This window comes from Magnusiomyces paraingens (assembly GCF_902498895.1).
Source record: "Magnusiomyces paraingens strain CBS 517.90 genome assembly, contig: contig1, whole genome shotgun sequence".
NCBI classification, from domain to species: domain Eukaryota; kingdom Fungi; phylum Ascomycota; class Dipodascomycetes; order Dipodascales; family Dipodascaceae; genus Magnusiomyces; species Magnusiomyces paraingens.
The window spans coordinates 621846-637275 of record NW_022474067.1 but is presented as its reverse complement, the minus strand read 5'-3'; the positions used below and the strand labels follow the sequence as shown (position 1 = coordinate 637275).

Below are 15430 nucleotides of genomic sequence, written 5' to 3'. Positions count from 1 at the left end.
TATATCGGCAACAACAACAACAACAATTCTTTGAGGCCATGGAGGAGGAAGAGGAGGAAAGGAAACCTTTTTTTTTTTTTTTTTTTCTTTTTTATAGAATATTGAACGGTATTAAAATACCTATTATATATATATATATATATATAATCCGATACATGAAAAAAAAAAAAAAAAAAAAAAAAAAGGTCTTTATCTTATATTTTTATTTTTTATTTTTTTTATTTTTTTTTGTGTCCTTAAATGATCCATTAAAAAAATATCAGTGATGAATTAACGTTTATGTGCATTATTAAAAAAAAAAAAAATTCAAATATTACTATTGAAATACCAACCGGGTTGGAACACATAGAGGCAAAACGTTAAAGTTAGATCTGAATATATATATATATATTTATATGTAAATAAATAAATAAATAAATAAATAAAATAAGAAATTTCTTTAAAGATTCATCTTTTTCTTCTCCATTATTTTTTAAAATCTCAATTGAGTAATATTTCTATTTTTTTTTATTTTTTATTTTTTTTTTTTTCGGGTTCTTCCGACTGGTTTTTTTTTTTTTTTTTTTTTTTTTTTGCTGTTAGTGTTAGTGTTGATATTATTTGTTCTCCACAGTTTTTAATTTATTTTTTTTTATTGTTACAAAAAAATATAAAATAATAATAATAAAAAGTTGTAACAAATTAATGCGGATTTTCCACTTTTTTTTATTTTTTTTTTTTTTCCTTCATCACCACCACCACCACCACCATTATTATTATTATTATTATTATTATTATTATTATTATTTTTCTTTTCACACACACACAATTTATTTATTTATTTATTTATTTATTTATTATTATATAAAAATAAAATATCTTTTTTTTTTTTTTTTTTAAATCATCATAATCATCACCAACAACCTACACACACACAACATAAATGAATAAATAAATTTATATATAAATATTCCTTTTTTCCTTTTCCTTTCTTTAAACTAAACTAAACTAAAATAAAATAAAATAAAATAAAAAAAAAAAATTTCTTTCATTTCAAACTATTCTTTTAGTTTTTATATATATAAAATCATTAACTTTTGATTCTTTAGCAGCATTAATTCTTTATTTATATTTATATATTTATATTTATATTTCTTTTGCTGCTAATTTTTTTTTTTTTTTTTTTTTTTTGATCCAATTTAAAATCTTTTTTTTTTTTTTTTTTTTTTTTTTTTTTTTTTTTTTTTTAAACACCACCACCACCACCCCCTTATGTTAAAAAAAAAAAAAAAAAAAAAAAAGAAAGAAGAAGAAAATATATATAAAGAAAAAAAAGGGATAGAAAGTTATTTTTTTTATTTTTTTTTTTTTTTTTTTTAATATATATATATATATATATATTTATCTTCTACTACTACTACAACTACTAATAATTTAGTCTTCAATTAGTTTAATTTTTTTTTTTTTTTTTTTTTTTTTTTTTTGTTTCTCTCCTTTTTATTTTATTTTATTTTATTTTTTTCTTTCTTTCTTTCTCTATTTCTCTCTAAAACATATACAACACAAAACATTCCAAACACGCGTTGGATTTTTTTTTTTTTTTCTTTCTTTATTTCTTTATTTCTTTATTTCTTTCTTTCTTTTTTCTTTTTTTTTCCCTCCTGGAATAATCAAAAAACTTTCCAACCAAAACATATATATATATATCATCATGAATACCCAACAACAACAACAACAACATCCTCCTCCACAAGGCCCTCCTGGCATTCCAGCACAAGTGCAACCTCAAAATTCTTCCAGAGGTGGAATAGCCTCAAATAATCCCGGTACTCAACAACAACAACAACAACAGCAACCTCCACGAGGTCCTACACAACAAATTCCTCCAAAATCAACTCTAATCAAAACTGACAAGCCTCGGCCTCATACATGTCTAACATGTACACGATCTTTTGCACGTTTAGAACATCTTAAGCGTCATGAACGTTCTCACACAAAGGAAAAACCTTTCCAGTGTCCCGTTTGTGAGCGCTGTTTTGCCCGCAGAGATTTGCTGCTTCGTCATAAGCAAAAACTTCATGCTGCTTTCCCAGAAACCCCCCGTGTTCGTGCTACTGGAAAACGTAAATCTGTTGCTCCAACTACAATTTCTTCTACCAAAGCTCCTGCTGGTATTTCCAAGACTTCATCGAACCCAAATGCTGCTTCTTCATCATCGTCTGCATCTACAGCAGCTGCTCAAGCTCAAGTTCAGGCTCAAGTAGCAGCCGCTGTATCAACTTCTTCTTCTTCATCATCATCATCATCATCATCATCAAACACAGCGTCTGCCTCTTCCACAGCAACATCAACATCAGCAGCAGCAGCAGCAGCAGCAACACCAACCACCTCAAATACAACAACTGGCCAACAACAACAACCACCCGGCTCAACAACAGCAACTAGTACGAATGCAAATAACTCTGCGGCAACAACAGCAACATCTACACCTGGAGCTAGCACGTTTGCATCAAATCATTCGTCTGCATCCCCAACACCAAATATCCCAATGTCTACAATGACTTCTGGTGGCGGTAGTATCATGATGCCATCTTCTCAGCAACAGCAACAGCAACAGCAACAGCAACAGCAACAGCAACAGCAACAGCAACAATATCAAACACCATCAGCAGTATCCACACCAAACAATATGCATATGCCTTCTACTGGAGGTCACAACCAGCACCATAGAGCCCCTTCATCTTCTGTGTCACCGGTTTCCATTTCCATGATGAACCAGCAACACTCTCATATGCCTCAACAACATCAACAACAACAACCGGCATTTTCTAATGGTAGTGCATTTTCTCCACACGCATTTATGGGCCCACCATCATCTTCTAGTTCAGCTTCTCGTTCTGATTTGGTATGTTATTTATTTTTTTTGTTTTTTTTTTTCAAAATTTTCATTTTTTTTTTTTTTTTTTTTCCCCTAAAGAGGTCCCGGGCTCTTAAGTTTTTCCGAGGCCCCGTAGGCCTCATTTGTTATTATTGATGTTGTTGTTGCACCAAATGGACTTTTTTTTTTTTTACTCCCAAAACAGCTTTCTTTCCTCCCCTCCCTCCCCCAACAACAATGGATTATACTGGAAAATTTTTTTTTTTTTTTTTTTTTTAAAAGGGTCAAATGACAAACTTTAACAAATCCGGGGTAAAACATGATATCAACAAGACTTAAATTATGCTAACGTTTATTTTTTATTTTTTTTTAATTTTAGCAGCCTCACGCAGACATAATCCAACAACTTTCATCTTCTTTTACAAGCGATTCGCTGGATAACAATTATGGTGGCTTTTATGGCTTGCTCTCAGAGTCCCCCAACCTTCTGGCTGCCGCTGCAGCCTCTTCTCCAGGCCAGTTTGCTGCCGTGGCAGCTGCTGCTGCTGCTGCTGCCGCTGCTGCAGCCACTCAAAACGCTTATGCAAGCAACCCAAACTTATCTGGTGGTGGTGCTGTTGCCTCTTCATCATCTGCAAACGTATCTACCCCAGGATCAGGCACCGCTTTAAGTGTCGGCACTCCCTCTTCATCTTCTGTAACATCCGCCTCGTCCACATCGGGCCATGGAATTTCAGATGACTTTAACGGCCAAAGACCCCCGCGAAGGCATCGCCCTGCTTCCTTTTCAGCTGCAAGTGCAACTTCCTACTCAAAATATAAGGACATTGCAATGATGGATGCTGGCCATAATGTCCCCCCATCGGGTCCTACACAAGTTGGCTTTGCCACTCCACAACTACTCCCCACAACATTGTCTTCCAATGATGGCGATATTATCACGGATGATATTTTCAATTCTTCTGACCCGCTATTTATTAACCCACAACTACTAGACCCATCTTTTGACTCAAATTACTTTTTGTCTACCCCCTTTGCAAATAATGGCAATATGAGCGATGTACCAGGTGGCCCGGTAAATATGGCTGCTGCTGCTGCTGCTGCTGCAGCTGCCGCTTCCAATGTTTCGTCTACTACACCTGGCCTTAACCCTAATAATAATAATAATAATAATAATAATAATAATAGCATACCCCCTCATCTTCATCCTCATCTTTCTAATCATCCACGCAATAATAGTTTTGACGATGGATTGAGTCCAGGTCATAATGCGTTACTGGAGCTTGACAATGATGACCTTTCATGGTTGTATCCTTCCAAAACAAACTCTTCAGAACATGCAGACAGCCCTCAAACAAGTATCAATGGCAATATGGGGTTTGACAAGCAAGATACCCCGAATCCACAACAAATGCATCAACAACAAAGCCATTCTCAGCAACAGCAGCAACAGCAACAGCAGCAACAACAGCAGCAACAACAACAACAACAACAACAACATCACACTCCACAGAGTCTGTTTTCTTCCTTTTCGTTCAATGCTCCAAAACAACAGTCGCAGCAGCAGCAACAGCAACAACAGCAACAACAACAGCAGCAGCAACAACAACAACAACAGCCACAGCCACAGCCACAGCCACAACAACAACAACAACAACAACAACAACACCAACAGCAAAATTTCTCCAGCTCAAACAATCAAAACGCTGGACTTTCCCCATTCCCAATACCTTCTTCTACTCAACAAGGAAACTCGTCCCAGCAACATGTCCCACCCCCTCATGGCAATAACAAAATCTTGTCACAAATGGCGCGCGGCAACATGGCAAATACTACTAGTACTCCAGGTACTTCTATCCACAACACATCTGCCGCGTCTGCCGGCCTTGCACCGCCGTCCTCGGGTGGCGACCATGAACCTTTTGCCAATATTTGGCAATCTGATATGAAACCTCCAAACAAGTCTTCCTCCTCAACTCCGTCCGCTCCGTCTTCCGCTTTTGATAATATGATGTTTCAGGGTACAAGCCGCAAATATAACCATGTTATTACGCCGCAACTCCGTCTTCACATTTTAAACACACTTGCAACCCCCACACCATTAACCTCCAACCAAACTCCTCAATTGCCGTCTATTCCCGAACTCCAGCTCTACATTGATGCGTACATTACCCATTTTTCCAAACACTTGCCCTTTTTGCACCATACTCTGGAATTTACTCCGGATAATGTTCCTCTTGCCCTTTCCATGGCTGCCATTGGTGCACTCTATCTTTTTGAGCGTGCTCACTCGGCTGCAATTTTTGAAATCTCGCGCTGCTGTGTTCATGTTTATTTGGAATCACGTCGAGAACGCAAACAAGACCCTAAAACTGACCACGAAATTACCCCCCTGTGGCTAGTCCAGGCTTTACTTTTAGGAGTGGTTTATGGTCTTTTTAACGATGAACTTCTTGCAAATAAAATTGCAGTTGCTCAAGCTAATGCTGTTATTTCACTAGCAAAGTCTGCTGGACTCCATCTTCCACCACGCAACTTTATTTCAGTACCTGATGCTGCTCGCTCATCTATTGAAGAAAAGTGGCAGTATTTCATCATGGTACAAGAACGGATCCGTACAATGCATGTTGTTCATACTATATCGTGTCTTTTGGCTACAGGTTACAATGCCACCACTACTTTACGCAACTCGGATATCAGGTGTGGCTCGCCTTGTGATGAGAAACTGTGGACTGCCCAAGAACCTCATAAATGGTGGAGTGTGCTTCAGGAAAAGGAAAATGACGGATCTCTTAGTAATTCTGTGGAGGGTCCCGATTTCCTTAAGTGTCTTGAGCGTTTACTTGCTGGTAATACTCTTGTTGGCGAGGTGCCTCACTTTACTTTGTTAACACTCATCTATGCCATCCATTTCGATATTCACGAGCGCCGCGAAGAGTACGACAAGATGATAAATCAACGTATGCCGAGTGGTAACGGTCAAATTGGCAGTACTCACACAACTCCTCCCCAAGGTAGTACTCCTCACGACGAGCACCTTAATAACCATTTGGTTAAAAATGATAGCTCACAACTTGTGGGAAGTGCGGGAAGTGATGATACTGCTGTGGGTAGCCCTGGGTTTATGGGTGTTAACAATGGGTCTCGTGAGACTCAGTGGCTAGAAAGAGAGAAGCGCTCTGTAGAAGCCATTTTACGGGCATGGGAAACTACGTGGTCTCTTTCGCCACAAGCATCACTCATTCCACGCACACCTGATGGCTCGCTCATGTCGGACTCAATCCCCATGTCATCACTTGCACACGTGCGACTCTACTTGGACTTGCGCAAGACTAAGGAATGCTTTTGGAAACGTGACTTTGCAGGTATGGGCCGCGAGCTAGATATGCTGCGTGCACCTGTACTTTATGAAGTACAATCAGGCACTCGCAAGCAATTTGATGCGTTGCTTGAGGCGGCCTCGTATGCTGCCGATACCATTTCTCTATGGGAGAAGCATTCTGCGCGGTGGACTTTACAAGCCACTGCTCTTGAAACGTTTATCCATAGTTTGATGGCATTATTTGACTGTGGGCTTATTGTATCTGAATTTTTCCATCGCTTGGAAAAGCGTGACTCTACGCAGTGGCAACGTGAAGAAACGTTGCTTGTAGAGCGTCTGCGCAAGATTTTTTCACGTGTATTTGACGTGCTATCGCAACGCTCAGATGCAGATGTTCTACACAATCAACAACAGCGTACTGGTGGGTATAATTCTCCTGTAAATGCCTCTGAAACTAGTCCTGGCAGCAACAGCAATAACAGTGGCGGTGGCAATAGCAACAATATCAATAGCAACAACAACAACAACAACAACAACAACAACAATAATAATAATAATAATAATAACAACAATCTTATGGGCAATCCTACAGAACCGTTTGACAATAACGGGAATATGAATGCTGAGTACATGATGATGATGATGATGATGATGATGAGCGATGCCAATATGCGATCCAATTTTATGAATGTACCTGGTGGTATGCAAGTGATGAATAGCATATTGAACAATATGGCCAATTCGATGGCAAATGGTGGCAATGGCGGCAACATGATGAGCATGCTTAACATGATGGGCCAGAATGGTGTCAATGTACAAGGTATGATGAACATGATGGCTGCAGCCAATGCCAACAATATGCAGCAGCAGCAGTTTTTACAACAGCAACAACAACAGCAGCAGCAGCAGCAGCAACAACAACAACAACAAAACTTGACGAGACTGATGATTCAGCAACAAGTTCCGATGAGTATTGTTGCATTAACTGCGGTGTCACGGATTTTGTCTACCATTCATATTTGGCCATTTGCACTAGTTATGGCGCAGGCTCTACAGGCACGCATCATGCAGATTCGTTCTGAAACAACAATAAATAATAGCACACCTCTTGCTAGTAACATCAACAACAACAACAACAACAACAACAATAATAATAATAATAATAATAATAATAATGTATCTACGCCCGGGTTTAACAATAATTTAGGGTTTGCGGGTATGTCGTTACAACAACAGCAACAACTTGCATCTATGCTTCAACAACAACAGCAACAGCAACAGCAACAGCAACAGCAACGATCACCGTTCCAAACATATGGCATGGAAAATTCCGGTGCAGCATTTGGCATGGGTAACACCAATAACAATGGTAATATGCCGATGGCTTCACGTGGGAACGGAATCAATGGCGGGGGCGGACCTCAATCCAATGGAAGCCCTGTTGCAATGTCGTCTGGGTTTATGATGAATGGTGGCTCTAGCAATGGTTCTATCAATAATAATAATAATAACAACGGTAACTCTGGCAATAATAATGCTGGAAGCAATGCTGGGACTCCACTCAAGATGCAGCGTACCGGTAGCAATGGGGGACTTTCGACGAGCGGTGGTGGTGGTGGCGGCGGCACAAGTGCAGGCAATCTTGGCACACCGCAGTCGTCATCGTCATATATGAGTCCTAGTGGGAACGTTGGGAATAATCCAGCGACCTCGTTGATGGATTTTATGATGAGTCCTCCTGGGTCGATGCCACCTCGATGAAGAAGAAATTGATGATGAATTAAAAAAAAAAAAAAAAAAAAAAAAATCTTTACGAAATTTTGTTTTTCTAGTTTATGATGTGAATGTTTTTTTTTTTTTTACAAAAGGTTTCTCTCTTTTTTTTTTTTTTTTTTTTTTTTTTTGAATATATATAAAATTTGTGTACTATGTTATTCTTTTTTTTTTTTTATGTATAAAGAAAATCTATTCTGTAATAATCATGATGATTTTGAGATGAACAAGAGAATGAAAAACGAGAAAGTTATTAGAAAATTTCAAGTAAATGGATTTGATTCTTTGATGATTAAAAAAAAAAAAATGAAGAAGAAAAAGAAGAAGAAGAAATATACCAAAAACATTTTTTTAAGAAATAAAAATAAAAAAGAAAAAAAAAATAAAAAGGAGGAAATTTCATTTTGAGAAAGATTTAATAGTCTTATTAAAAGCATACACTATAAAAATAGGATATTGTTACTTTTAAAAACTCTTTTGTGTAAAGAATGTAGAGTTTTAAAAAAAAAAAAAAAAAAAAAAAATTTTTCCTTTTTAATCTCTCCCCACATTAGTTTTAGAGTTTTAAAAAGAAAGAGAAAAAGAGATTTTTGTTTATATATAAGAAAAGAAGAAAAGTAAGTAATTTAATATAATTATATAGTAGCTGTTGCTTTAAAGTAATTATTAAGAAAAATCAAAAAAAAAATATATATATATATATAAAAATTTCAAAAATTATTAAAAAAAAAAAAAAATTTAATTGTTGCTTATAAAATTATTATTATTTTTATTTTATTAAAGTTGCATAGTAGGTGTGTGGGGGGAGGAAAGGAAGTTAACATTACATCATATATTTAAAAAAGAAGAGAAAGAAAGAGATTCAACATATATATATATATATATATCTACAATTGAACCAATAATCGGATACAAAAGAGTGGGCTAGATGAAGATTATTATTATTATTATTATTATTATTATTATTGAGAGAAGTTAGGACCCACAAGTTTGAACTAATTTATTAATAGAATTAAAAAATAATAAAAAAATAACGTTAAATACTGAATTTTTTTTTTTTTTTTTTTTTCATCAATGAGCAAATTGGTTGGATAACGAGGTTAGAAAAAAGGATCCAAAAAAAAAAAAAAAAAAAAAAGTTAAATAAAAAACTTATAGTTAAAAAAAAAAAAAGAAGAATTAAAGAATAATATAATTATTTATTATAATAAATGATTAATTAAAAAAAAATAATAATCCAAAGATAATTAATTTTTTATGTATATATATTTAAAGGTTTTCCAAAATAAAGGGTCCTTTTCATTGTTAATGGCTTTAACTAACAGTTTTTTTTTTTCTTCACAAACTTTATTATATATATATAATATATATATATATAGTTAAAAATGATACCAAAAAAAAAGACAAGAGAAATGGTGGAGAGATAAAACAAAAATAAACTTAAGAAGGAGTTTTATAATATTGAAAGATATATATATATATATATATATATATATATTTATTTGATTGTTTGTATAAATGAATATAAATTTTTTTTTTTTTTTTTGATTTCTTGTTATGATATTTTGCATTGATTTTTAAAATAATCTGTTAAAAAAAAAAGCTCAGATTTGACATTTGTATCAAAAAAAAAAATTAATTAACTTTTAAAAAAAAAAAAAAAAAAAGAAATCTAATAAAATTAAAATATTCAGAAAAAAAAAAAAAAAAAACAATACTCTATTATTTTTATTTTATTTTATTTTTTTGATAAAGTATCATTTTTTGTTTTTTAAAACCGAGCCAAAAAAAACAAAAAAAAAAATTTGCATTTCAAAATTTGAAAATGAAAATATACAAAACTTATTATATGAAAACTCTTTTTTTTTTTTTTTTTAAAAAAAAGAAGAAGAAGATGACTTGGCGAGTTTTAAAAATTGAAATTGAAATTGAAAACTTATACAATATTATTTTCAATTTCTTTTTTTTTTTTTAAAAAAAAAAACAAAAGTATAAAAGTAAATAAAAAAAGATTTTTAAAAGTTGCCAAGGCTTAGCATTTTTTTTTTTTCAGTTAAAAGTTCATTCAAAATCAGGAAAGTTCAACAATTTTATGCTTCCGTAACCGAAAGAAATAAGAAGAAATGATATATACATATGTATATATATACAGGACACTCACTTACAAAAAAAAAAAGTGTGTGTGTGTGTTTTTTGAAGTGAATAATTAAATTAACACAAGCTGAGTTAAGATTAATTAAAGTATCTAAAGAATCATTTGAAAAGTTTTAAAAAAAAAATAATTCCATTTTTATATTCAGTTCTATATATATATAAAACTCTGGGGATATTTAAAAAAAAAAAGTTTTAGATAAACAATTAAGACTTTGATGAGATTTTGGGTATCACTTGTCCAGTTTGGCATGGGCTATAAACAACTTTGGTTAATAGTTACAAAAGTATGAAATTGAAATTGAAATTGAAATTAAAAAGGAAAAAAAAACTACAACTGTAAGTGAAGCAAGTTTGAAAACAGTTATTTTGATGGCTCTCATTCAAAGAATCTATAAGTTAAAAAAAAAAAAAAAAAAAAAAAAACATTTATGCACTTTCATGTTAAGAATCTTTTGCAATCAATATGTCGGCTTTCTAAAACTAGTCAGAGTAACTTTCAAGAAATTTAAAACCTAAACTTCACTCAAAGGAATTACAAAATTAATTAATAGAATGGTGTAGAGATTTTAGATTGTAGAACTCATAGTCATTATGAGTTATAATTAAGTCATATTTGGGAAGGTTGTAAATGTAAACTTCGATTCCAAAAGAAAGAAATATTAGGGAAATTGACAGTCATCAGAGCGCGAAAAAAAAAAAAAGTATTCAGATTGTTAATGGCATTATATTTAAAACTTTAATATATATATATATATATATAATGATCAAAATCAATTAGTATGAATGAATCAGAGTAAAAAAAATATAGTGATTTAACGAAAGAAAAAAAATAAAAAGAAAAAACCTTTGGGAGACAGGCTTTTCAGTTGTCATATTAAAATTAGAGCTACAACCACAACCCTAATCCTAACCCCAATCCTAACCCTAATTTTGATTCTCATCACCAACCTGGACTAGCCACCTTCCAAATACTTGTCCATGATTCATTCCCTTTTACAATTTGCATTTAAGCTTACCCGTAAGTAGTTGAGTTTTTTCTCATTCTAAAATCTATTTATTATTATTATTATTATTAATTTTTTTTTTTAAAATAATATTCAATATCTTCAATTTTAGAATGTTTATAAATAGCATAGGACTTAAACTTCAATGAAAAGTACTAACATTTATAATAATAGCCTAAGGCTGGCTTTTTAAAAAATATATCTTAGCATGTGACAAGTATGGATAAGTTAAAAAAAAAAAAAAAAAAAAAAAAATCCACAACAAGATCAATGATATATTGGTTTTTTTTAATTTATTAAAAAAATTTTCCATAAGAAGAAGTTTTATTTTTACTGAAGAAAATTTGTAAGGAGGTATAAATAAAAGTGATTTCCCCCGTCTTTTTGATTTTTATTTCTTTTCTTTTACCATTCACTTTTCTCAAATTTTTTTTATTCTTTTTTATTCTTTACCTCTAGAATTATCACCATGACCATATACTATCATTTACTACTATTAACTAGCATCTACTTTTATCGACTATAATCTGTTACCATCAACTATGATCTACTTTTATTGACTATAATCTGTTACCATCTATTACCATCTACTATCATCTACTATCATCTACTATCAACCATGATCGATAACTATTTGCCATACCACATTATTCATAAACACTTTCCCTCACATTTGTTCACTATTATACTTTCAACATGTTGCAGTCGTCTATTGGTAAGTCTTATTATGTCAACGTACCCAATGTACCCTATGCCCAAGTTATTGATCTAACACTCTAATAGACAAACACCCCCTAGACTTAACCTCGGAGGTCTATAGTCATATCAAGCCATCATTAATTCCTTTATTGTTAAATCCTACTTTCTGTAAGTTTTCATATACCAACGCATCTAATATTTAGGTTATTAATCTAACTCTCTACTAGAAAAAATACACTATGGGCTCGAGGTCAATGTTAAATGATCAGCATTAGTTAACATAGGTTCCTGTGTGAAACGAGATGATCAATATGAATATACCACGGAATGTCCCAAACCTGATATCTCATCCAAGGTAAATTCGAGGGACTTATAATTATGGTTATTCAGATGTGACGACTTCAAATTCATCGACGATTTCAACTACTACTTCAACTACTACTTCAACTACCACTACCTCACTACCACTACCTCACTACCACTACCTCACTACCACTACCTCACTACCACTACCTCACTACCACTACCTCACTACCACTACCTCACTACCACCACCTCAGCACCATTTACAACATTATTATATCGACCTATTGTGCTTTCAGTTATTCAATGTTTTGATGGTTGGTCGCAGAATACTCAAGGAGTGCCGACCTTGACCCTGCCTTTAGACCACCTCTTGGATTACCAGAGGAACCACGTTTACCATTGATGAAAGTATGATTCAGCCTCTTTGTCGATTATATTGTGGTGTGGTGAATCGACCCATTGTGCTTTCAGTTATTCAATGTTTTGATGGTTGGGGGCAAATTTATTGAAGAGTGTCGTCCATACCCTTCCCTATTGACCACCTCATAATTATGTTATTCGGTTGAGAGATTCCAATAAGAAGAAGTCATATTTGGTAATAATAATGAACTATGGAGTCATAAATACAAGGCCGTCCTCCTGCCTTTTTGATTTTTTTTCTTTTCAATTCCCATTCATTCTTCCTAGCATTTTATTTTTTTATTGTTTTATTTTTTTTTATTTTTTTTTATTTTTTTATTGTTATTTCCTTTTTTTTTAACCTACACATTTACAACTATATCACCATCTACCATTATCAACTATAATTTACTATTACCAACAATAAAATATATACTATTTGCAATCACGAATCACTTTTATCACTATTATGATCTATTATACCATGCGATATTCATAAACACTGTCATCCACATTTCTTTAAAATTATTACTTTCAACATGCTGCAATCGTCTTTTGGTAAGTCTACTTATGCAGATGCACCCAATACTTAGGTCATTGAGCTAACTCTCTTTTAGACATGCATGCGATTCACCCAACCTCATAGGTATACAGTCATGATTCTCCACAAAAGGTTCCTTTACCGACACCTCAACCAAAGTGTCTTTGTCTATCTATCGTTAATGATAATGTATTCAACATTGTGGACACATCTTGAATAAACTAAGGGAATTGGTGAACATCGCTTGTGACAACCTGCAACTACCGCTGCAACTACCACTTCAATTACCCGACACCCACACACCCACAATAATATACTAAAACTACCTATTGTGCTTTCTGTTATTCAATGTTTGATGGTTGGTCGCAGAATAATCAAGGAGTGCCGACCTTGACCCTGCATATTGACCACCTCTTGGATTACCAGAGGAACCACGTTTACCATTGATGAAAGTATGATTCAGCCTCTTTGTCGATTATGTTGTGTTGTGGAAATCAACCCATTGTGCTTTCTATTTTTCAATTTTATTATGTTTGTTGGCTTACACCTTACCCCCTAACTCCTATTTTGCTATTTTTGAATATTTCTTCGAATTTGGAGGGAATTCATTAACCAAATTTCTAATTCTGTTGTCCTCTTGAGCGTTATTTCATTTTTTTTAATTTTATTTCTTAGTTACTTCTTTGTCCATTCTCACAATATTGTGGCCGCTTGCGTTGCCATCGACATTGGCGCGAGCGTTAATATTCCTGTTATCACCGTCATCTCTATTATGATCAATCCTATTATTCATTTCTCTATTAAAATTGGTATCGGAATTGATAGTAGTACTCCCTTCACCATCCCTGTCAAATATATATGGCATCATACCAGCTTCCTTTTCCAATACTGCAATAATAGTTGTGCGATAAACACTAACAATTCTTCTCAAAGCCATATTCAGCATTACTTTCAACTTGTGGATTTCTTCCTTCACGATTTTATGATGCCAAATTTCTAAGCCATATTCCACAATTGGTCTTACGCAAGCAATATATAGTGATCTGACTGCAGAACCCCGCATACCTTTTTGCACGCCACCAAGATGCCAAATAGCACCAACAGCCTTTCTTGCTTTATTGATTTTATTCAAAATATGAGATTTAAAATCAAGCAGATCGCTCAAAGTGATTCCAAGCAATTTAATTTTTTTCTGGGGTTCATGAGGTTCTCCATTAGGTAAAATAAGTTGCACTTTTTCATCTTTAGGTTTCATATTTTTTATTAAATGAATAAAACCCAATTTATCACCCAAATCAATTTTGGTCATTCTTGATTTATCCCAATTACATCATTTTTCCAATATGTTGTTTAAGCTTTTGGTTTTTTTATTTTCTTCAATTTTACCTTCAACGGTAATAATCACATCATCAATTAAACCAAAAGGAGTTCTACCCCATTCTTTAATCGCATGATACAGTCGTGTACAATATATTGGTGTGGTGTGGTGAAGAGTATTTCTATTTACTATTTATGTGTTGACTTTAAACATCAGTTATTAATATATTTATTAAACGTATATACGTTTTTATTAGCTGTTTAAATCAACTTTATCATTACCATAAGAATAAGCACTGTTTTTTTTTTATGTACCCACTTTCTCTTCTAAGCTTAAAAATGGATTTCAATATTACAGTAGTATCCTGAAGCTCAACAAAGTGGAGTTACCCGGCCTGGTTGATTTTCTAATCGCGTCTTTTGCCCATTTTTTTTAAAAAGTATTTTTTTTATAGTAAACCTCCCCCATCTCTCTTTTCTTCTTACCAAACACCACCTCTGTCTATTTTTTTTTTAATTCCAATTGCCATGTTTTTTCTTTTCTCACTTCCTGTCTTTTAGATATTAAACACACCTCTATACTCTGAGATTTAGATCTTTCTTTCTTTCTCGCTCTCTCTCTCTCTCTTTTGCCCAAGCCTACTGAATTCGGTAACGGCCCTTGATGCTCATCCCCCCATATGTTCTCGTCTCTCACCTACTGTTCACATAACTTCCTCGCTTCAATGTCTTCTGTTACCGTCCAGTTAATGATGATATTAGCCAATTGAGCAAATTCCATGGTAAGCCATTTAACCAATTTGTTTTTTTTTTCTTTAATTTTTTTTTCTTTAATTTTTTGCTAACAAAATAAAAATCAATTTTTTTTCCTAGTCAACTTTCTTTCTCTTGTCTCTCTATCTACCAGGTGTTTTTGTTCTTCCTATTCAAACTTTTTCCAACTCATCTCTCACTCTTTTTCTTTTTTTCACTAAATCTACGCGTTTGTTTGCTCAAAATATGAATCAAGACTGTGTGACCTTAATTTACAATACCCGAAATTACAATATCCTCCTACA

At 33.4% G+C, this 15430-nt stretch overlaps 2 protein-coding genes across 2 annotated transcripts; one reads left to right on the top strand and one right to left on the bottom strand.

The window, feature by feature from the left end:
* Nucleotides 1-1690: 1690 nt before the first annotated feature.
* SAPINGB_P000215 (uncharacterized protein) lies at nucleotides 1691-7940 on the top strand (the record flags this gene model as incomplete). Its single annotated transcript, XM_031994939.1, has 3 exons — nucleotides 1691-2884; nucleotides 2957-2989; nucleotides 3237-7940. The coding sequence occupies 3 exons, from the start codon at nucleotides 1691-1693 to the stop codon at nucleotides 7938-7940; spliced, it is 5931 nt and encodes a 1976-aa protein (XP_031850830.1).
* Nucleotides 7941-13719: 5779 nt separating this feature from the next.
* Nucleotides 13720-14310, bottom strand: SAPINGB_P000214 (uncharacterized protein; the record flags this gene model as incomplete). The annotated part of the gene is made up of 1 exon (XM_031994938.1): nucleotides 13720-14310. The coding sequence occupies one exon, from the start codon at nucleotides 14308-14310 to the stop codon at nucleotides 13720-13722; it is 591 nt and encodes a 196-aa protein (XP_031850829.1).
* Nucleotides 14311-15430: the final 1120 nt, after the last annotated feature.